The 22270-nt window shown below is 35.5% G+C and overlaps 1 protein-coding gene across 1 annotated transcript in view; it reads left to right on the top strand.

Moving 5' to 3' along the window:
- The window catches only part of CSMD3 (CUB and Sushi multiple domains 3), a 608404-nt gene that overhangs the window by 290441 nt on the left and 295693 nt on the right, over positions 1–22270 (top strand). The window contains exons 12-13 of the mRNA XM_069854554.1: positions 8579–8682; positions 10602–10714. Coding sequence (XP_069710655.1) covers positions 8579–8682; positions 10602–10714 — 217 coding nt within the window. The remainder of the gene's footprint in view (positions 1–8578; positions 8683–10601; positions 10715–22270) is intronic.

The raw sequence follows: 22270 nt of genomic DNA, 5'->3' as shown, positions 1-22270 counted from the left end.
ACTAATATTACTCCTGTGGTTTTGTCCCATTCTAGTTGTGTAGCTACTCATCAGCTTAAGCTTAAATCAGTTAGTCACCTCTCTGTTTTCTTTTGGAGCAGACTGCTTACCCTCAGTGGGACAAAAAAGGGCAGACTTCTATACCGCATGCAAGGATAACCTTTTCGGCTAACGACTAAATGGAAAAACAGAAGCAGGGACAGGTTGATTACAAGTCCTCTGTCCCTTCCTATAATTGGAGTTGTCTTGCTATTCAAGATTTTTTTTTTTCAACTCTGCAAGTGAGCTTAGTTTTATGAGGAAAGCATGATCATGATTTATTTTCATTGCTGTTTTTTAAATTGGTAGATTTTTTCCTTCTTATACCTATTACAACTTATTTAATGGTCTTGGAAAGTCATGCTTCTTTAAGCTATCTAAGGCATCAATATCTCCCTATCTGTGGAAGTAAAAATGTATTTGGAGGAAAAATGCATAAAAAGTTTCAGGGTTTCCCTAATAGATCTTCCTGGAAAGCAGTGAAATGAAGAGATGGATTTTACTACAAAGACAGTTTCTGAAAAACTAGAAAATGGAACTCAAAGAACATTATGTATTAAAACTTAATTTAAATACAATGGTTTAAGATTTTGTTTTCTTTAGAAATATACTTAGATTTGAGTTTTACTGCAATATGCTTCTGCTCTTATGGTGTTTTAGTCTCAGCTTTTTTTATTTACTATTAACTGAGAAGATGTAATTAATGAAATTCATTTCACCTTTTTCATAACATCAGAAGCTTAACAAAATCATTATCAGTGAGAAAATTAATTCCAAATATAACCAATAATCTTGGAAAAAAACCCCTCCTATTAATAGAAAATACAAATACCTCTGTTAGAAGAAAGGATTAGATTAGAATGTTTGTAGCTTTTACTGATGTTTAAATTTATGCTCACATGGGAGTGACATTCATCCATATTTTTCTCAAAATAGCACTGGAGAATGTTTTTCTAAGATATATAACATATCAGAAAGTTTAGATTAGATTAGATTAGACTAGACTAGACTAGACTAGACTAGACAGGAGGAACCAGAGTTGGGAGGATGGAATATTAACAGTTGTCTGATCAGACAATGGGAAGATACTGTGCATTGCCACTCTAAAAATTATGTTGCTGAGAAAAAGTATTCCAAATGTTCTCATATATTGCCTCATAGTCTTGATACATCTGGTATGCGTATACAGATCAAAACAAGACCTATGTTGTAAGTTTAAATGTTTTAGCAGTTAAATGATGTCGACTACAATTTTATGGGCCACAGCTTCAAGGTTGGGAAATCCATTTTTATTGTGAACTAGTCTTAAATCTTATGATCTTAAAATTTAGTCTTAAATCCATTTATATCTTTAGCTAGTCTTAAACATCATCAGTTGTTTACATGCTTTTGTGAGGAAGACCGCATGTGTTGATGGACGTGATAGAGTGAGTACAGAGGAGGGGCACATAAGTGGGAGATCAGAGGAATTAAATAGTTCTCCTGTGAAGAAAGGCTGAGAGATTTGGGGTCATCCACTTTGGAGATGAGAAGTCTCCAGGGGTATCCTGTTGTGAGCTTTCATCCTATAAAGGGAGTTATAAGAAATAAGCCCTTATAAGAAATAAGCCCTTTTACCAGGGCTTATAGTGAGAGAATAAAGGGTAACAGGTTTATTCTGAAAAATGGTACATATAGAGATGGATAGGATATAATGTAGATTGGATGTAAGGAAGAGATTTTTGTGATGAGGGTAGTGAGAACAAGTTGCCCAGAGAAGTTGTGGATGCCTCATCAATTAAAGTGTCTAGAAGGGCTTTGAAAACTTGATCTTTTAGAAAGATATTCCTGCCTGTGGCAGAGAGGATTGGACTAGATGATCTTTAAAGATCCCTTCCATCCCATACTTTCCTATGATTCTATAGTTCTATTATTCTGTGATGAGTACTTATATTTATAAAGTACTTATGTATATGCCATTAAAACATAGTACGCCTAATTCAATATCTATGTCTTTAAAAAAACCCAAAACAACACAACTCTCCCAAAAAATCAACCACAGACTGAGCCTGTTTTATTGGCTTTTGTAAACTTGAATTTGTTATCATTTTCTCTCTGATATTCAACTTTTTGTAGAATATTAATGTTTAGAGATCTCTCAAAACTGTTTTCTCCTTTTCATTTACAGCTGACCTTATTTCCATTCAGAATTTTGGCAGCCTAAGAAAACAAATGTGATCATAGGTTAGCTATGTACAAGTTTCTGATATGGATATACGTTTCTTTTTAACATAGCAATGTGTTTTGATAACACATAAGCTATAACCAATAACATCTTCGCTCATTTTTCTCTAAAAGCTACCTTTATTTTCTGTGGTTTTAGCATTCCTTATGCTACTATATCGCATGCTTTTCAGGCAGGTAGTTGTGTTTAGCAAGATGTGATAGGAAATAATTAGCATGTTATTCTCAATACAGTCATCCTCAGGTTTTTCACAGTTGCAGTAAAGAAGACATGGAGGCACATTTTTAAGGAAGAGGGAAATTATATAGATCAGTGTCATCTAACTTTAGTCCGCAGAGGTTAATTGCCATAGTTGGTACACTTTTTATTTAGAATATTAGTTTCGCTAGAGGTACAAATCCCAATGTACTGAATAATTATTTATCCTAAGAGGAATAGTCAAATTAAACAAGATTAAATTCTCTCCAAATAGCTTATCTTTAGAAAAGCACTGGCTGTGAAGGTAGTAAATGATCATTTTTTAATAGATGACTGATTTTTAGTTGATTCAGGTTTCACAGAATCACAGAATGGTTGAGGTTGGGAGGGACTTCTTGTCCAACACCCTTGCTCAAGCAGGGCCCCTTAGATATGGTTGCCCAGTATCATGTCCAGGTGGCTTTATAGTATCTCCAAAGAGGGAGACTCCACAGCCTCTCTGGGCAACCTGTGCCTGAGAGTCACCCTCACAGCAAAAAAAAGTATTTCCTGATGTTCAGATGGGGCCTCTTGTGTTTCAGTTTATGCCCATTACCTCTGGCCCTGTCTTGTTAGTGAACAGAGCCTTGCTCCAGTTAATGGCCTAGAGCTAGACTTGGTGCATCTGATCACCACCCTCTGGGCCCAGACTTTCATCCAGTTTTCAATCTACCTCACTGATCACCCAGCACATACACCAACAGCTTGTTGAATAACTCATGGGTGACAATGTCAAAGATCTACATGAAGTCGAGGAAGACAATATCCACTGCTCCGCACTCATTGACCAGTCTAGCCATTTCATCACAGAGGTTTCTCAAAGTTGGTCAACAATGTCTCCTCCTTGGTGAAGCCGTGCTGACTACTCCTGATGATTTTTCTTGTCCTTAATATTCCTGGAAATAGTTTCCAGGATTATCTGCCCCATGGTAGCATGGATGTTAAATAAAATTATATGTCTGCATAAATAATTCAAATAAAATTGTAACTCAGTCTTATAAATGGTGGAATTCAATAAATTTTCCTACTTACACAATTCTTCTATAATCAATTATATAATAACAAAATTATTTTGATGGAAGAACCTGTGGTTCCATGCAGATTTATGTAGCTAAAGCCTATCAATACGACAGCAACATTTCATTAGCTTGTACCATCAGATATAAATGTACATTATTTAATTACTGCGAAGTAGTCAGATATCTTCAGCATGAAAACAGTTGACTATCCTGAGGGCAAGTGAGGACACATAGATATAGACAGGATGTATTTTCTTCTCCTTGCCTAGTTTCACTTCTACCAGTGAGGAAGATAATCACAGAATTCCTTTTGATTGATGAGCAAAGGGTGGACATGACATTTTTAGAAGTCTATAGGTGTTTTTTTTCTAAAGTTAATTGTAAAAACTGATGAAAATAAATGTCTTGTGGATATGTTTCACCAAGGTAGACTTCTTAATGCTAGTATTATGTTTAATGCTAGTATTATGTTTAGTATTATTAGGTCATTTGTACTATGTTTCTTTGCAAGATAATGTTCACAAAAACAGTTTTATTTGCAGATCAATAATAGATGTTCTGGGGATATAGAGGTGACCAGTATTTCCAAGTCTATTCTTTCCCTCTCTTGTTCTTTTCTAAGTACAAATTCCATTCCCACATCATGTTAAAGTTAGTAACTAATCAGTCATTTCCTTCACTGTATAGATAAAAACATTATCTTTGTTTCTAATAGCTTGATAAAAACATGATTTTATCTGCAACCACTAGTAATTTTTAAAGATATAACATACAGCATTTGCAAAGGTTAAGATATTTGATGTGAGAAAATATGGCAAAATCCAGTCAGAATTAATTGCTTAGAGGTAGAAGAGCCCCAAACATGTAACAAAATATTCTGTTTCACAAGAGAAAAATTATTTAATAATTTGTATTTTTGGAAGCATGATAAACACACTGACTTAAGCAAAATCCAGTGTGTTTGCTTAATGATCTATTTGCATTCTTTTATTTCTCTTTCCTGATGCTATATCAATATTTGAATTGTGTAATTATTTTTTATTTTTCTTTCTTTATAGAAGGCCTAATTTACAAGTTAACTTTTTTGAACTGTATTCCTCTAATTAATTAATCTCAGAAAGTCTTCTTGTGAATGCAAACCAACACAATACAGGTTATGCTTCTATGTAAACAGAAAACTATAATATACGTAATAAAAATATAATCTTTTTCATGCCATTACTTTATTGTGCTATCCTTCCATTTTAAGGCTTTCGAACAGTATTTGTTCTTGGTAAACAGATGAACTATACATCTGTTTTCAATTATTGTGACCCAAAAGTAAGTAATTGTGAATGTCCTTTATAAATAACTGATTGCAGCATTAGCCTCTATGAAAAAATAAGTGGCATTTAGCATTAGTATTAACGTTAAGAAAGCCAAACCAGAATGAAACAAAAAACCCTTTAAAGAACTGCATGAAAGAAATTACATGGCGTGTTTACCAATGACTCGGCAAGGCAGAATTCATCTGCTATCTGTTGGATTGAGATTACTGGCAACCATTGATATAAAACTCAGGGATAACTCCATCTGGTCTTCAGCTGGCTTCCCAGAAGAGCACAGTTGTCCTGAAGATCCTGTACCTGCCAAGTTTGTGTGGATTTTTGGTTGTTTTACGGTATCTCATAAGGTACTATTTAAATATATTTGAGTTAATTTCATTTTAGATGTCCACAGTGTAATGATCTATATATAACTGCCTAGTCTCACTTTACAGTCAAGGAAGAGAAATTGGTACTTCTAAGCTGTGGTTGACCTAGTGTGTGTTATCTACCTTTTGATGTGATAGATTACACTCTAGACTTGTTTTTCAACTAGTTATGAAAAAGCTTACATCAAATATGGATGTTTGCACTGTAGATGTCTACAGTTAAGTATGATGAATACTATTGCCAACTAGCATACTCAACAATGTAGAAGGAACTTTCCAGTTCAGCTAGTGAGTATCTCCTGGAATTGTCTTACATTTGCGTACCATCTGCTTTTTTATTTAATGGTCTATAAATCTCCAGGTTTTCTTTCTCTTTTGATTCCCCTTCTCTCCCTTTTCTCATCTTCTCTGATACTCAAAATAAAATTAAATTTGAAAAGACAAAAGGGCTTAATATTTAGGATGTTTCATTTCCAGTTGCATTTTGGTCATGTAATAAGTGACTACCAAAGAACCAATTAAATTATCATTATGCTACACAGCAGTTCTTGGAGATTTCAAATCATTAAATTATATGCAATGGGCAGGAAAACAGCATGTAACAGTGTTATATTATTGGCAGGTATTTTAATTTAAATTTATTCCTTACTATTAGTATTATCTAAGATATAGCTTGTTAAATCTATATTTTAGCTTAATTTTTAAATACTCTTCTAAGGAGAAAAGGTTTATACTATCTTTAGAAACTTCTTCATTATTTTAGTAGTAAAAAGTCAAATTTTATGAAGTGAAAACATTACTATACATCTGAAAATATTTTTAGAGTCACAGTTGCATTGGAAACTTTAGGATAACAGATGTGCGTATGGAAATATATGCAATTTTAAATCTTTGCACTTTTGTTTCAGAAGCAGTTCTGAAGCACATATACTTGCTTCTATTACTCACCATTCTGCTTTGTATGTTTTGAAATTTTAAAAAGCTGAGTACTTCACCTGGAACACTAACGTCCTTCAAAAATCTTTGGGGAGGTAGTTCCATCAGAAACCAGACACACGGTCATATCAAACAATTGTCTGGAAAAATTGTTGTCTGGAACAACAAGCATATTCTCCTAAGCATAGTCTCTCTCTGAAGACTTGTTGGAAGTTCTGAAGTTACTCATTAACTATTCAATAAAATTCCTGTGTTACTTCTAAGTGGGATAGCAGACTAAGTTTTGCCCAAGGGGTGGGTTTAAAGGATGTATTCCAAGGCACAGAAGGCAGTTACTTCTGCTGAAAGCTGTTAGATATTAAATATCTACTCCCGTTTATTCCTTTGGAAGAGTCTTTACAAAATTATTGGAGGCGAAAGTACACCATCATAATTTTCAGAAAGTTATTTTTCATGTAGGACTTTTTTTTTTCCCTATATAGCTTGGATAATGATCACTAGTAATATTGTCTTTTTTTTTTTTGGTTTATTTGTTTCTGGGTTCAAAAATTTTATTTAATTCATCAATTATAAGTTTTTTATTGCTTCTGGCCTTATAAACAGCTGAAGCAGACCAGGATATTGAGAGACTATTGCCTTCCTTTTAACTACTTTCATATTTATTTTCGTGAGTAGGGAGTGCACAGCTCAGCATATTTTATTTTAAAAATATTTTTTATATATATATGTGCATATATGGAGTAATAAGAATCAATAGACTTGTTTTTCCTGACAGCAGTGTCTAGGGACATGTTTTATGATATCCTATGAAATAAAATTCAAAATATGATTAGTCTGTATCAGGATAATTATAACAGTCTACTGCCTAGTGGATACATCACAAAAACTACTATAAAGGTACAAGATCTCAGAGAATGCTGCATAGATCTTTCTGAGAAAGAAGAGATTAGTAATTATTATATTGCTTAATTTTAAATACTGAAGCCATACATATCTATCTGGACTTCTGTAAAGCCTTTGACACAGTTCCCCACAAGATCCTTCTCTCTAAATTGGAGAGATATGGATTTGATGGGTGAACAGCACGGTGGATAAGAAACTGGTTGGATGGTGGTATTCAGAGAGAAGTGGTCAATGGCTTGATGTCCACATGGAGATCTGTGACAAGTGGTGTCCCTCAGGGATCCATACTGAGACCGGTACTATTTAATATCTTCATCAATGGTATAGACAGGGAGATTGAGTGCACCCTCAGCAAGTCTGCAGATGACACCAAGCTGAATGGTGCAGTTGCGGCACCGAAAACGCAGGATGTCATCCAGAGGGACCTGGACAGGCTGGAGAAGTGAGCCTGTGTGAATCTCATGAGGTTCAATGAAGCCAAGTGCGAGGTCTTACACCTGGGTCGGGGCAATTCGTGGTTTTGGTACAGAATGAGGGGTGATGTGATTGAGAGCTGCCCTTCAGAGAAGGACTTGGGCGTGCTGATTGATGGGAACCTTCAGATCAGAATGGCACCCATGGCTTTAAACACAAAGACTCTCTGTTCTTAGTTATAGTAGTTAAAGACCATTTATTATAGACGTAAATAGTAAACATTCCTATGCACAAGTATTCTGTCATTTTTATCTGTATGAAAATTTGAGGAACTTCTATTATTTTCATATTCATAGTCAGACTGAGGTAGCATGATTAATACCTGTGTGGAAACAATATGTTTGGTTTCTTTCTTTTCTAACAACAACACCATTCTGTTCTAGCCGATTAACTTTTACCAACATGGTTGAATTTTGCTCTAAGTGAAGAATTCATTGTATTCTTAAAAATGGAGCTGAAATTTTTATCCTTCAGCATTAAATATACCTTCAGTTTAAATTATAGGATATTAAAAATGTCGATGCTTCTGATAATTGCATTTTAGTCAGGTTCACGCAATAAGAAAGTAACTTTTACCTTTGACCCAACTTTGATCCAGCTGATCTCGAGACAGGTATGAGATGTTGGAGTAAATTATGTTCTTCTCCTTCACTGTATTTACTCAGTGAAGTACAAATATTAATTTGTTATTTGAAGATAATTGTATTGCATGAAGTGCAATTAATTACGTTGACCTTTAGGCATATCTTAATCAAAATGTAATGCAGTTATTCAGAACTTTATTAAACATATAGCAACTACATTAATAAGTGAAATGATGGTCCTTTGAGGAGGTCAGTAAAGTGATCATACCATAAAATTTTTATAATTCATATTTCATGAACCATACCTGTAGGATTCATTCATAGTAAGTTATTGATAAATATGCAAAAGTTATATGTTATTATTAATTAGGAAATCTCTTTTATTTACACCACTGAAAAGCTTACTTACAAACTCATCTCTCAGGTACTTTTTTGTTTCTAAAATTTATTAACTTATTTTATTTCTTAGGTTATTCAGATAAATTTTGAAGAATTTGATCTGGAGATTGGCTATGACACTCTGACAATTGGTGATGGAGGGGAAGTGGGTGATCCTAAAACTGTGCTTCAAGTGTAAGTCATTTGCATTCATAATCTGCATGCATTATAAAATATCACTAATGTGTGTTTTATTGAGAGTAAATACTGATTAGAATCAGGTAAATCTCAACAAAAGCTAATATTTTCAAGCTTCTAAATGTGATATTTTAAATACATTTACTCTTCTGAAGTTAGAAAAGGGTGGGCAAAGCATCAGAAAAGTTTATAAAAGATCATCTTCAGTGTTGCAGTCTTCTGAATATTGTCTAATCTAGTCTTCCGTGTACTCTGTCAGGGATAAAGTATGTCTCTAGTATGTGGAAGGGGTAGCTCTGAAGTCCTAGAGGAAGAGGTAGAATTATAACCACATCTATCCATTTCTCCTCGTGACAGTGTTCATTGATCAGCTTCTGAAAGGGCAGATGTAAAAATTTGCTTCCAGGAGAGGAATCTACATAGAGAATCTAGGGTAGAGGAAGTTGCATAAACCCCAGGAGGAAAGAAAGGATTCATTTCATTATTATCTTAGCGTTATGGGAAGGAAGCTATTTTTTTTTTTCTGGTTCTTATTGTTCTGTGGACCCAAAGTCTTCCCAAATATTGTACAGAATTCCCTAAACACATAAAAAAGAACAACAAGTGATTTCTCTCTCCTGTTGGTTGATTCACATTTTCAAAAATGTTAGCTGTTACATCATTGTTGTTTCTGAGGAACATCCTCAGGAACATCTATTAATTTGGTAATGACTGAGCTCACTGAAGACACTTTCCCTTAGTGCAGGAATAAGCAGTTAGTACATTATTGTGGTCAGGCATTTATTTGTTCAGTTCTGGCAAGTCTTCATAGTAGTTCCATCTGTGAACACAGATGTGAGAAATAGACATGAATTTCTACCACAGCAGAGTATTTCATACAGAAGCAAGCTAAAAAAGACCAGAGGGGAGAACTAAAATTAACTGCAAAATATATTTTAAATAGTCCATTTGAAGTTTCAGCTAGCTTTAATGCATGGTTAGTATTTCAAAAACCAAACTAACAGTTTTCAGTCTTATACAGTCCTCTGCTTGTGATCCATTTTACAATCATGGAAAATATTTTGATACTTTCCACCATTCTGTTTTAGCTGATTAACTCTTACCAAATTTGGGGAAAACAGAGCAATATAAAATAAAATCACACTATATCATTCAGCAAACAGAACAGACATTTAGGATTGCATTGACTATACAATACAGAAAAACTAAACCACACAAAAAATACCAAGTTTGAATTAATTAACATCCTGTATCATTAAGAGGTTTTAAAGTTGTGACATCTGGTATTTTTGTTAATGGAGGAATGAACATCAGCTGAGTCTGTTAGGTGCATGCTTCCATTTTTGTGGTAGAGGTAATGAGGAGAGGTCAGAGTGCAGGGGACACGTGGACCTTAATAATAGTATTGGTATTTAAGAAAAATATCTTAATTTTAAACACATACTGCATGTATTCCAAAGTGGGTAATTTTATACCAGAGAAATAACTTATTTAAAGAATAAATGTAGTGCCTCATTATGGACTTTTAGTGCCATTTAATATGCCTTCATGTGCCTGAGTCATGCACACAGGGCTGCTACATACGGTTCAGAACGGGGGAAGTTGCATGTTTTTCTAAAAAACCACCTCAAATTGGTATGAATTATTTCAGTACAACACAAGCAGTAGTTTCTTGTGTTTATCAACTATTGCCAAATCTGCACTGGAATCTTGAGAGCTGTATTGGATAACCAGCCATTAGATAACTGATTTGGTGTGAGATGAATACAACAAATTAAAAAACAAAAAGCATGAAAAAACTTACAAGATATTTAGATCAGTTAAAAAAAATACCAAAAAAACCCTAACCAACCAAAAAAAAACTAGTTATTTAACAATTAATGGCTTTATGGAATTTTTTTTTTTTCCATCTATAGGTTAACTGGAAGCTTCGTACCAGACTTAATTGTGAGCATGAGTAATCAGATGTGGTTGCACCTTCAAACGGATGAAAGTGTGGGGTCAATTGGTTTCAAGGTTAACTACAAAGGTAACAATACCTTATTGGAAGTAAATTTAATCATATACGAAAAATTAAGCAAATACTATAAAACATTTTTGTTTCATACTAGGGGATGCAATCTGTTTCCAGGTCTATCAGTTTTTAAAAAATGAAAATGCAAGCTGAGTTGATAAAATAAAAAACAATTCTTCTCTTTAAAGGTCTTAAGTCACATGAAACTGCACAATATCTATTTGGTGTGTCCTTACAGTTGCTAATATTTAGCACATAGTTTTACATTTATTCTCTGTTATCTCAGATTCAAGAATATTAAAAAGAAATAATTCTGTGATTATTTAAATTTAAATGTGTGAAATGAATACGTCATACATTCATTTGAAAATTAATTATGCCTAACGAAACAGGAAAAAAACACTGCAATCAAAGAATTTGAATTATTTAGGAGTTTTGGACCAAGACAAAGAAGACCTGAAATAATAATTTTGGTTTTTTAGATCTTAAAATACGAGTGTTCTATAGTCCATAACATAAACCACCTGTTGATATTTGATGTTTCTGGGAGAACATAGTTTTCATACAGCATGAACAGCAGAAACAACATAACACATATATGTCTGTGTATATATGTATGTGCACTTTCATATCCAGATTAGTTATATTAAATATTCTTATAATAGATTTAACATAGCCGCATGTATTTTTGAAAAAAACCCAAAAAAAAAAGTTGCGTGGTTCTTGCCTAACAAAAAAAGCAGCTAATAGAAAGTATGATTATTCATCAAAAGAATCATAGAATACTAGAATAACCAGGTTGGAAGAGACCCACCAGATCATCGAGTCCAACCATTCCTATCAAACACTAAACCATGCCCCTTAGCACCTTGTCCACCCATGCCTTAAACACCTCCAGGGAAGGCGACTCAACCACCTCCCTGGGCAGCCTGTTCCAGTGCCAAATGACCCTTTCTGTGAAAAATTTTTTCCTAATGTCCAGCCTAAATCTCCCCTGGTGGAGCTTGAGGCCATTCCCTCTTGTCCTGTCCCCTGGCACTTGGGAGAAGAGGCCAGCACCCTCCTCTCTACGACCTCCTTTCAGGTAGTTGTAGAGAGCAATGAGGTCTCCCCTCAGCCTCCTCTTCTCCAGGCTAAACAACCCCAGCTCTCTCAGCCGCTCCTCATAAGGCCTGTTCTCCAGCCCCTTCACCAGCTTTGTTGCTCTTCTCTGGACTCGCTCCAGAGCCTCAACATCCTTCTTGTGGTGAGGGGCCCAGAACTGAACACAGGATTCAAGGAGTGGTCTCACCAATGCCCAGTCTAGAGGGAGAATAACCTCCCTGGACCTGCTGGTCACGCCGTTTCTCATACAAGCCAAGATGCCATTGGCCTTCTTGGCCACCTGGGCACACTACTGGCTCTTGTTCAGTCGCTGTCAACCAACACCCCCAGGTCCCTCTCCTCCAGGCAGCTTTCTAGACAGACTTCTCCTAGTCTGTAGCACTGCATAGGGTTGTTGTGCCCCAAGTGCAGGACCCGGCAATTGGCCTTGTTAAGCATCATGCCATTGGACTCTGCCCAGCGGTCCAGCCTGTTCAGATGCCTTTGCAGAGCCTCCCTACCCTCCAGCAGATCGACACTTCCACCCCGCTTAGTGTCGTCCGCAAACTTGCTAAGGGTGCACTTAATGCCTTCATCCAGGTCATTGATAAAGACATTGAACAGGACTGGACCCAGCAGTGAGCCCTGGGGAACCCCACTTGTCACAGGCCTCCTGCTGGATTTCACACCATTTCCCACCACTCTCTGGGCCCGGCCATCCAACCAGTTTTCCTCGCAGGAGAGTGTGTTCCTGTCCAGGCCAGAGGCTGACAGTTTCTCAAGCAGAATGCTGTGAGAAAGGCTTTACTGAAGGCCAGGAAGACCACATCCGCAGCCTTTCCCTCATCCAGCAGCCGAGTCACTTTGTCATAGAAGGTGATCCGTTTAGTTTGGCATGACCTGCCTTCTGTGAACCCATGTTGACTGGGCCTGATCACCTGGTTCTCTTGCATGTGCTTCATGATAGCACTCAAGATCACCTGTTCTGTGACTTTCCCTGGCACTGAGGTCAGACTGACAGGCCTGTAGTTTCCTGGGTCCTCCCTGCGACCCTTCTTGTAGACAGGCCCAACATCAGCCAGCCTCCAGTCCAGTGGAACTTCCCCAGTCTTCCAGAACTATTGGAAGATGATGGAAAGGGGTTTGGCCAGCACATCTGCCAGCTCCTTCAATACCCTTGGATGAATTCCATCTGGCCCCCTAGACTTGTGCGTGTCTAGTCGGGCTAGCAAGACTCTGACCACCTCCTCTTGGATCATGGGAGCCTCATTTTGCTCCTCTGGCTCCTGGATTTGTACACAGATGGAACAACTTTCTTTACCATTAAAGACTGAGGCAAAGAAGGCATTAAGTACCTCAGGAGTGAGATAAAATGTAAAAGTTAAATGAAGGACCGTGTGTATTTAGAAATTGTGCTTATGTTGTTGAGGATAGGCAGGTAGAGATAGAAGGCATATTGGGAGTAAACCTGCACAATGTAGCTTGCTGTTTTTTTCTGTCCGTAACTTTCCTTTGGCTGTTCTTGTATACTAAGCTGTATAGTGGGGCATGAGTAATCTTGTGCATTCTTGATATTCAGATCTAGTTGACTAAGAGAGAAAGGTCTTACTTCTTGTATTGTAGTTATTAAGACACAAGATTCAGGATTTCTAAATTCCAGCAAAATCATTAGTATAAAGAAGATTAAGGATTTGTTACTATAGCAAAATTTTAACCATAGCTGACTGCAAAACCAAGCTTTTTAGATCTGAACTGGAAATAATTTGCACAGCTCAAGTAGTCATTTCTTTTATTTACAGGACTCTTTTCTTGTAAAATTAATTTTACTTGAACAATTTTAGATACAGAAGGCAGAGGACTGTTTTCTAGTGTCTTACAATGTACCACTAAGTCTTGTTTTATTCATGAGTTACATTTATTCTTAGAAGCCACTGTTCTGCAAGAATAAATTGAATATGAATAGGTAGAAGGGGACAGAACGTGTGTACATTGACAATCTCATCTCTGTATAATCAACTTTGTGATTGCATGCCTAAATATTGAGTCTGTATTTCTTTTTTACCCTACACTGGTACTTTATGCTGGCACACTAAGTAGTGTTTGAATGCATCGAGCATTAAATAGATAGTCACTGTGTGGTGGGGGGGTTGTTGTTTTTTTTCCTCCAGTCTAGAGTGTGGGAATTTTTTTACATCAGTTGCTTTTGCTTTGATCCTTGAGAGGCTGAATTCATTAGAGATGCCAGAAACCAGGCAATGTTCCCTTAAATAAAATGGGAAGAAGGGGAGGGGGAGGTAGGTGGGGGGCTTGGTGGGTTTTGGGGTTTTTTTTGATTTGTTTTTTTCCTTTCTGTTAATGATGATAGGGTCTGAAAAGGAATGACTAAATAGGCAGCATTTTTGGAAAGCATGAGGATTTTTTTTTTTTCAGCTAAAGTTTTGGAATTTATCACCTGGAAGTTGAGTGAAAGTCCAACGAAGAATTGAGTTAGCACATTCAGGGCTATGACACGTCACTGAATTCTTAACTAGAACCAAAGAATTGCATAGACTTTTCTCTTTCTTAAGAGAAATCACTTAAGAGAATTGTGATTTTAGGGAGTCAGAGTTACTGGACATTTTAGTTTGAGTAACTAAATGAATTATTAAAAATATGTGCCCAACTTGGTTGTATTTCTCTTTGATGGACTAGATCAAATTATATTGCTATAATTCTTCCACCTCACCATTTCCATTATGGACTCAGACACCTAACTAGGGCTGATACTGTATCTATTTCTATATCTATTATGTGTTTAGTTATTTAAAATTTTTGTTTACATAAAAGGTGCAGCTACATTAGCATTTTAGATTAGATCCAGCAGTGTGATCTTTGAATTGTATCTTTCGATCATTTCAGTCCCCTTCTTCATTTTTCATCACAGAGCAATCTTGGAAGGCAAAAAATACATTCCATTGAGGTAATTCATAAGATGAATTCAATTCTTCAATTGAAGAATTCAATTCTTCAATTCTTCAGTTCTTCAATTCCAGCTTCAATTGAGTGTTTATCAAGATCATTCCATTGAGGTAATTCATAAGATGAATTCAATTCTTCAATTGAAGAATTCAATTCTTCAATTCTTCAATTCTTCAATTCCAGCTTCAATTGAGTGTTTATCAAGATCTAATGAAGTTTCTCCAAAGTAAAACTACCAAAACACAATGAAATTCTTATAGACAGTATGGATACTGTACCTTGTGTTGTTTCACTTTGCCAACTTGCTTATGCCAGAGTTAATTATTTGATAATGTACTCTCTCCATAGCAGTACTTGCTAATAGCTAAAATAAATGCCACTAAAATGTTTCAATGACTAGATATCTGCTTCTGTGCATCCTGAGACTCAATTATCTGCAGAGGTCATGGAGGTGTGCATGCCTCATGCCATCAAAATTCATAAAGACATTCTTCAATCTAGTTGACATTTAGATCTGTGTCTTGCAGGCATTTTCAAGATTATAGATTGTTCTGAGTCCTACATGGAATATCATGGTGGGAAACAGAGAGTTGCAGGATGTCATTACCCAGTGGCGTTTACCCATGTTCTCCAAAACGGTATACTTGCTGAAGGTGCAAGACAGAGGGTCACATCCTTTCTGACTGGGATAAAATTGAATATGCCATATAATTTGTAAGAACAGAAATAAACAAATGAATTTTTAACTACCTCTGCATTTGTAGGTTTTCAGCTGAAGAATTCTTTTAAATTTATTTTATTACAGGAACTAACAGTTTGTTCTCTTTTCTGTATCTTTCATTTGAAAGAAACTAGTAAGTTTTTTGTGAAAATAAAAATCTCTGTTGTGTTCTAGAATAAAGTGTTGCATGTGGAGTTATTCTATATTTGTAATAGCTAGATCCCATAATGATTACTTAAATATAAAATAGAGATTTAAACTGTGGAGATAATATTTTAAAGTAGATAAGTTTTTTTTGTTGTTATTTCCTTTTCCAGTATCCTATAAAATGAAACTACCTAGGAAGGTAGAATAAAAAATATCAGGAATCAGGGCAGGGCAGAAATACAAGGGCTGACTTATTAGAGATATGTTTTACCTGTTAGCTCACTGTTGTAGAAGATATTTTTCTTTTCACGTTTCAAATGTATGATTTTTTTTAATGCAAAAACACAGACTATTTAGCAATCAAAATTTTAAGTACATGATTTCTGAGTCATAATTTCAGAGATTATTTGAAAAACATAGTCCTTCCTTTAGATATGTGATTAGACTATGGTGCTCATATAATTACAAATAAAGCTATTAAATAATTAATTCTTTTTAGGCTTCCAACATCACTGCTCTGAAAGGAAACTTCAAATTAATAGTTATTACTGATGTCAAGTTGCATAAGTACTTTTCATCATTCAGTATTTCGGTAAATGGTGCCAAATTGTCAGAGTAGCACTTCTATTCTCAAAACCAAGGTCAAGAAGAAAGAAGTATCTTTCTAAACAATAGTGAAGAAAAAATCTCCAACATGTTTAAACATTGGACCTGAACAGTCTTCATTCATAATTTAGAAAAATAAAGCACAAAATACAAGACAAACTGATAAAACTGTGACATAGCCTTCAAAGATGGAAAACCTATTTCTGTAAGATTCTAAGAATTTGAAGAATTGTGACTTTATTTCATTTCACAAAAACTGATTGAGAATCTAGTGATAGTATGTTACAATTCTTGGAAAATTATATGTAAGAACTCTAACTGCAATAGCTTTCATATGTGATGACTTCCTTTTATAAAATTGGAGAAATGTGAAAGAATAGATTAAATAAAAAATACACCTTATATACTTTTTCAAAATAAACTTTTTATCACAGAATTTGTAGGATTAAAGAATAAAACAAATATCATGATACAAATTCAAAGGAAAAAATATTTTAAGGAATTAAAGCAGTAATGTAAACACATAGTACAAACTCATCCTGTACTATCTAGTATCGGCAAGCTGAACTTCTGTTTAGGTTAGATTTGAGTCCTCTGAAACAGAGGAAGTTATCCTTAGGGCAGTCTAGTTCTGTTGGGTCCCAGTATTGCACCCGCAGTTTCTAAGCAATGGCCAGATCTGAGGGATTTCTTTTTCTTTTGGTGTGTCTGCTTTATATTTCTCCAAGTAATTGACCACGCACTAAAAAAAAAACAAACTTAAATGACTAGGTAGCTCTGCCTCCTATCATGACGAAGTCTGTGTGATTTTGTTGTTGACTATAATAATACATTACACATGCTTTAATCTTAATTGCATTAGAAAATAAAGTTGAAGAAGGTTACTTTGACTAAAGTGTAATGATCAGTTTTGGAAGAGGCTTGTGTAAGATGCCAAGCTAGATAGGCGTATAGGTAAAAAGTGAATATGAAGCAAAGTAGATTTGCTTATTCAATTTTCTGCATCTAATTTTAGGATATGGGATTTACACTCTGACATGCAGTATTTCAAAAGATTTCTTTTTGCTTGAAGCATAACTTCCATGTTCCTTCAACCAGTGTGACTTACACTTTTGAGTGCTTGGGGTACTATTGGAGCCTAGGATAGCCCTCTGGAATTTGTCATCTGAATTTTATCCTGTTTTCTAACTTGCAGACTGAGGTTTTTTTGTCACAGATAGCACAGAAATGTTTTTCTGTGACTGAGTGCTCAACAGCACTTGCTTTTCTGTTGGTGGCAGAACACTGAATAATCAGAATTAGGTAGCTAGTTTAATCTGATGTTGGTCCTTTAACTACGTCTGGAAACATAGATTTCAGAAGTATGTGCAAAGTAAGATATAGGCTTCAGGCTTCATTGAGGCAAGTTGTGAAAGTAACTTATCTATAAATCATATCTTCATATCCATTCTAGCAAGAAGCATTAATTCTTGTGCTTCATATTATAGATTAATTTTTTAAAAACCTTAAATTACTGAGCTCAGTGAGATTCCAGACGATTCCATTGTGTAATTTTGGATTTCACAAGACAGGTATTTCTTCTTGTTTGTTAAATACCACTTAATCCTTCTTTTATGAGGTAGAGGGAGGTGAGGCTTTTGTACTTTCTGAGCATCAAAATCAGAAATTAAACCTCTGTCAAACTTCTTTCTGAACTGTTCAGCCTTATCTATTTCAGTTTATGTTCTCCTGTAATATTTTCACTGTTCTGATTACTTCTGTTGCTTTTGTACCCACTCTTCTCTGTGTTTCTCGTCACAAATTTGTTTTGCTTGTGTGTGTTTTGAGGTGCAGTAACTAGATGGGATCATATAAATAATTTATTAAATTGTATTCTAATACCCTCAATTCTGTTTCTTGTATATTCTAACTTGATTTTGCAATAAGAATGACAATAGGGATACACGTCAAGGGCAAAACCGCACTAAATCAATACAAAAAATTTTAAGCCTTGTAAGTCTCATGATTAGTTCAAATTCTCAAATATAAATACTAGTTTTTATTTATAGAAAAAGGCACTTCTTTTTGTGCAACCCCACTAACTAACAGTTTATGAATACAGCGCAACCTTCTCTGTAATTGATTCAATTTCTGTTGAAAGTGTGTCATTGACAAGTTTTGTAATCTGTCGCATTTAGACCTGGCCTGGTCAATTTCAGCAGCTAAAATTGAGCATTTGGATTCTCAGTTCCTTCCTCTCTCCCCTCACCACAGAAAGGAAAAAGGGAAATGAGAGTAAAAAGACATGTGGATTCAAGACTAAAACTAAATCAACTTTAACAAAATAATAATAAGGAAGAAAATACTATTAATAGGAAAATAATGAAATGTACACAAACATAAAAAAAATACTTCCCCACCCCTTGACGACTATATGTCACCACGAATGCTGCAGAGCACGCATGGAGAAGAAGGTGTCAGGAAGGAGCTGGATTCAGGAACCGGATTCAGGAACATATAAATCCAGGATAAGGGGCAAACAGAAAGACGAGATCCTCACTGGACATCAGCCATCAAAGGAAACTTGGCCTCATGATCTCTCATTTTTACACTGAGTAAGACATACATGGTATGGAATACTGTGTTGGTCAGTTTGGGGTCATCTGTCCTGTTGTCCCTCCCTGCAGGTGCGACCCATTTTTGTCTTTAACTTACAGCACTCCATCAACCTGAGGAGGGCTTTGTTTACTGTAGGAATAAGCACTGGCCTTTCTGCATTCCAGTTCCCTGTGTTATCAATTCTAGGGAGAAATACTGTCTGGAAAGCATGCCATTAACTTTCAGAAAATGGAGTTACTTAAAAGAGACTTCGCTGAAGTTAGAAAACTGATTCTACTTAAGTTCAAACCAGAACATAACTGAAGTTCATTCCTATTTCAGATTGGTCTTGAACATACTAAGCAAAAGGGCATCCACTACAGAAACCGGCACCTTCCTTGTTAATTTACCAACAAAATGAAAATCAGTGCCGTATTTTACTCTCTTTGTTTTCCTGCTTTGTTGGCCAAACTCACTGAAAGCGTTTTATGACCCTACTCTGTCAATATTATCTAAATATTTTATTAATCTTTGTACCTAACTCTTAGACAATGTATTCAATAAAAGGTGTAATAGTTCCAGTCTCTAATTTCTAGATTATAAGAATGTGTGAACAGCTGTAAAGATTCATAAGAAAGGTCTATTTAGCTTATTGTCACATAAGGAAAAGAGAGGAAGCAACAATGTAGTGATATTTCTTCAGAATGCTTTCTTATATCCTATCAGTTAATGGCACAGAGATTTCCTGAATCCAGGAATTCTTGACGTTTTTTTTTTCATGCATGACTTTGTCTCTTTTTCCTTTGTAGCCAATACACACTTTTAGATTTGTGAATATCTTATGGCAAGGATGTTCCAATGAAGAAGTATTTCACTTTCTTCACTGTACTTTTACTGGCTTTGTCTGACGTCTTTTCTTTTATTTCGTGGTAGATAATGGTGTATTTAATCTACCATTTTACTGCTTACCCAGTTTTGCAGGACCTACCTTTATTTCTTCACGGGTGGCTATTCTCTTTGCTGCTCTTTGTAAGCTAGGATCATCAGCAAGGTTTGTCATCTCACTGCTTGCCTTTTTTTCCAGCATATCTACAAATACATTCTCGAACAGGTTCGATGCTGAAGAAGTCCATTGGTGACTTCTCTCCTCTGGAAAGTCTTTTACCATAAGTGAAATATATTTTAAGCAAACATCCATTAAAAGCTTATCTTTTTATGACAGAGATCAAGTCTCTTTAGGTACCTTCCATTTGCAGTTCCTCAAAAGCCCTTTGGAAGTGCAAATAGTTTACGTAAACTGGTTTTCTCCCATGTCTGTGCTGATGTTCCTCTCCAGAAAGCCTTGATAGCCTTGTAATACAGGACATTCTTTTAGAAAAGCCATACTGCTTTGTGATTGTCATTTTTACCCATCTGTCAGCTGAATCTATTCTTGATTGTAATTTCTACAGTCTTGTTACCACTCAGGTTTACGTATCTATTTTTCAGATGCCTCCTGGAACTCTGAAAACAGACAGCCTGTCTGCCTCTCTGTCCTATAGTACTAAGATGACCTTAAGGAAGAAGTCAGATATTCATGAGCTTTTCTACACACAATTTGAGTCATATGTCTAAGGAGGCCCCAACCCAAGCTCTTTTCCTGTGACCATAGGTTGAGAAGTTACTTTTCTACTATTGCTTTACAGCACCTGCAGAAACAGCGAGGCAAATAAGAAATTTCTGTTCTTCATTCTCATGGAGTAACTATTTTCTAAGCCATTAATTGTTGTTATGTTTTTTATTTGTTGTGGGGGTGGTTTGAAATGATCATTTAATTGCATACCTGAGAAAGGAGGCAGCTAAGAAACCTTAGGAAATTCCAAGCTGATATGACTAGGTGAACTTGGTGATTTTCCAGAAAAAGCGCTGTGAAATTCAGTGCTTTTGTGGAAATCTTTGATCCTCTTCACTCTAAAAAGATAATGAATATTCAGAATGAAATATTTTTGTTCAAATCTCTAAAGTTCAAATGCCAGCTTGTGGATTTAGAAACTGTCATTAATAGATTAAGACAATGACAGATTCAGAACTTGACATTACCTGACAGAATAATTTTTAGAAGTATTTTCATGTTAATTATGACATTTAAATAGGCAGATTACTTGTGAGAACTAGAGAACAAACTGATGAATTATAACATTTTAAAATAATAAATATAAGAATAAAATCATTAAAATAATTAATGATTAAAATAGTTAAGGAGGTATACCCACATGAATAATACCTCTCTATTTACTTAGATATACAAAAACAATGGAAGCTTTCTCTATTTATTCAAATCTTGCAGAATATTATAAGGTCTTTGAAAATTTACATCTTCTGTAGGAAGGAATTCTGTAACTTGCTTTTACTCACCTCTGGACTACTGTCTCCAGCTCTAGGCTATGTAGTATGAGAAATATGCAGGCTTATTGGAACAAGTCACAGTGTCACAAAGTTGTTTAAAGGGCTGGAGCAGCTTTCACATGAGAAGAGGATGACATCACTGGAGCTGTTCAGCCAGGAGAGAAGCAGCATAGGGGGATTTTATCAATGTGTACAAATTCCTAGTAGGAATGAATGAAGAAGAGGGAATCATATTCTTCTTGGTAGTACCCAACAGCAGCAATTGCCACACATTAAAACATAGGAAATTCCATCTGGATAGAAGAAAGCACTTTTTTATACTGTGAGGATGGTCAAACACTGGAACAGGTTGTCCAGAGACATTGCAGAATAACCATCTTTGAAGATCATTCAAAACATGACCAGACATGTTCCTGGGCAACCTGCTGTAGGTGCTCCTTCTTGAGCAGGGGGATTGGACTAGATGATCTCCAAAGGTCAAAGGAAGAGTAAATAACTCCTCCCACTCCTCCCTATCATCTCGATGAAAAATTCCTTCTTCATTTTATCTGTAACTTCGTTTCACAAAATATCTGCAGCTGAAAATAATCTGGGAAACAAAAGTCGTGGGGTTTTTAGCAGGAAAAAAATGAGGGTTTTGAACTGGAAATTTGCACATTTATTTGTTTGATTATGTAATTAATATGCAAATTATTTTAAGTCTCTTCTGATTCTAATTTGCTTGTCATATGACTGGCAATAAAGACATTACATATATATCCATTGTCTCTTGGAGACAATTTTCTGTGGTTTAGTCGGGGTACATTGGCTACTACTAGGAAGATATGTGTTCTGTTATGGTGTGTATGAACCAGAGTACTAATTTTTTCCTTTATCATGTCATAAGAAACTAGATTCCCTCAAGCCTGAACATCTTTCAATATTTAAAAAAAAACAGTGCAGAGAGAGAGAGAAATATTTTTCAGCTGAATAATCTAGAAGAATTACCTGTATATACATTTTCAACTAAATGTCTCAGTTCACTTATTTGGCAGATTGAACTATGTACTGTTTTGCCTAGCCTGTAGATAGTGTGAGAACTTCAGAGCTAGTAC

This window comes from Phaenicophaeus curvirostris, chromosome 3, assembly GCF_032191515.1.
Source record: "Phaenicophaeus curvirostris isolate KB17595 chromosome 3, BPBGC_Pcur_1.0, whole genome shotgun sequence".
In the NCBI taxonomy this organism is placed as follows: Eukaryota; Metazoa; Chordata; class Aves; order Cuculiformes; family Cuculidae; genus Phaenicophaeus; species Phaenicophaeus curvirostris.
This window is presented reverse-complemented; position numbering and strand designations above follow the sequence as displayed.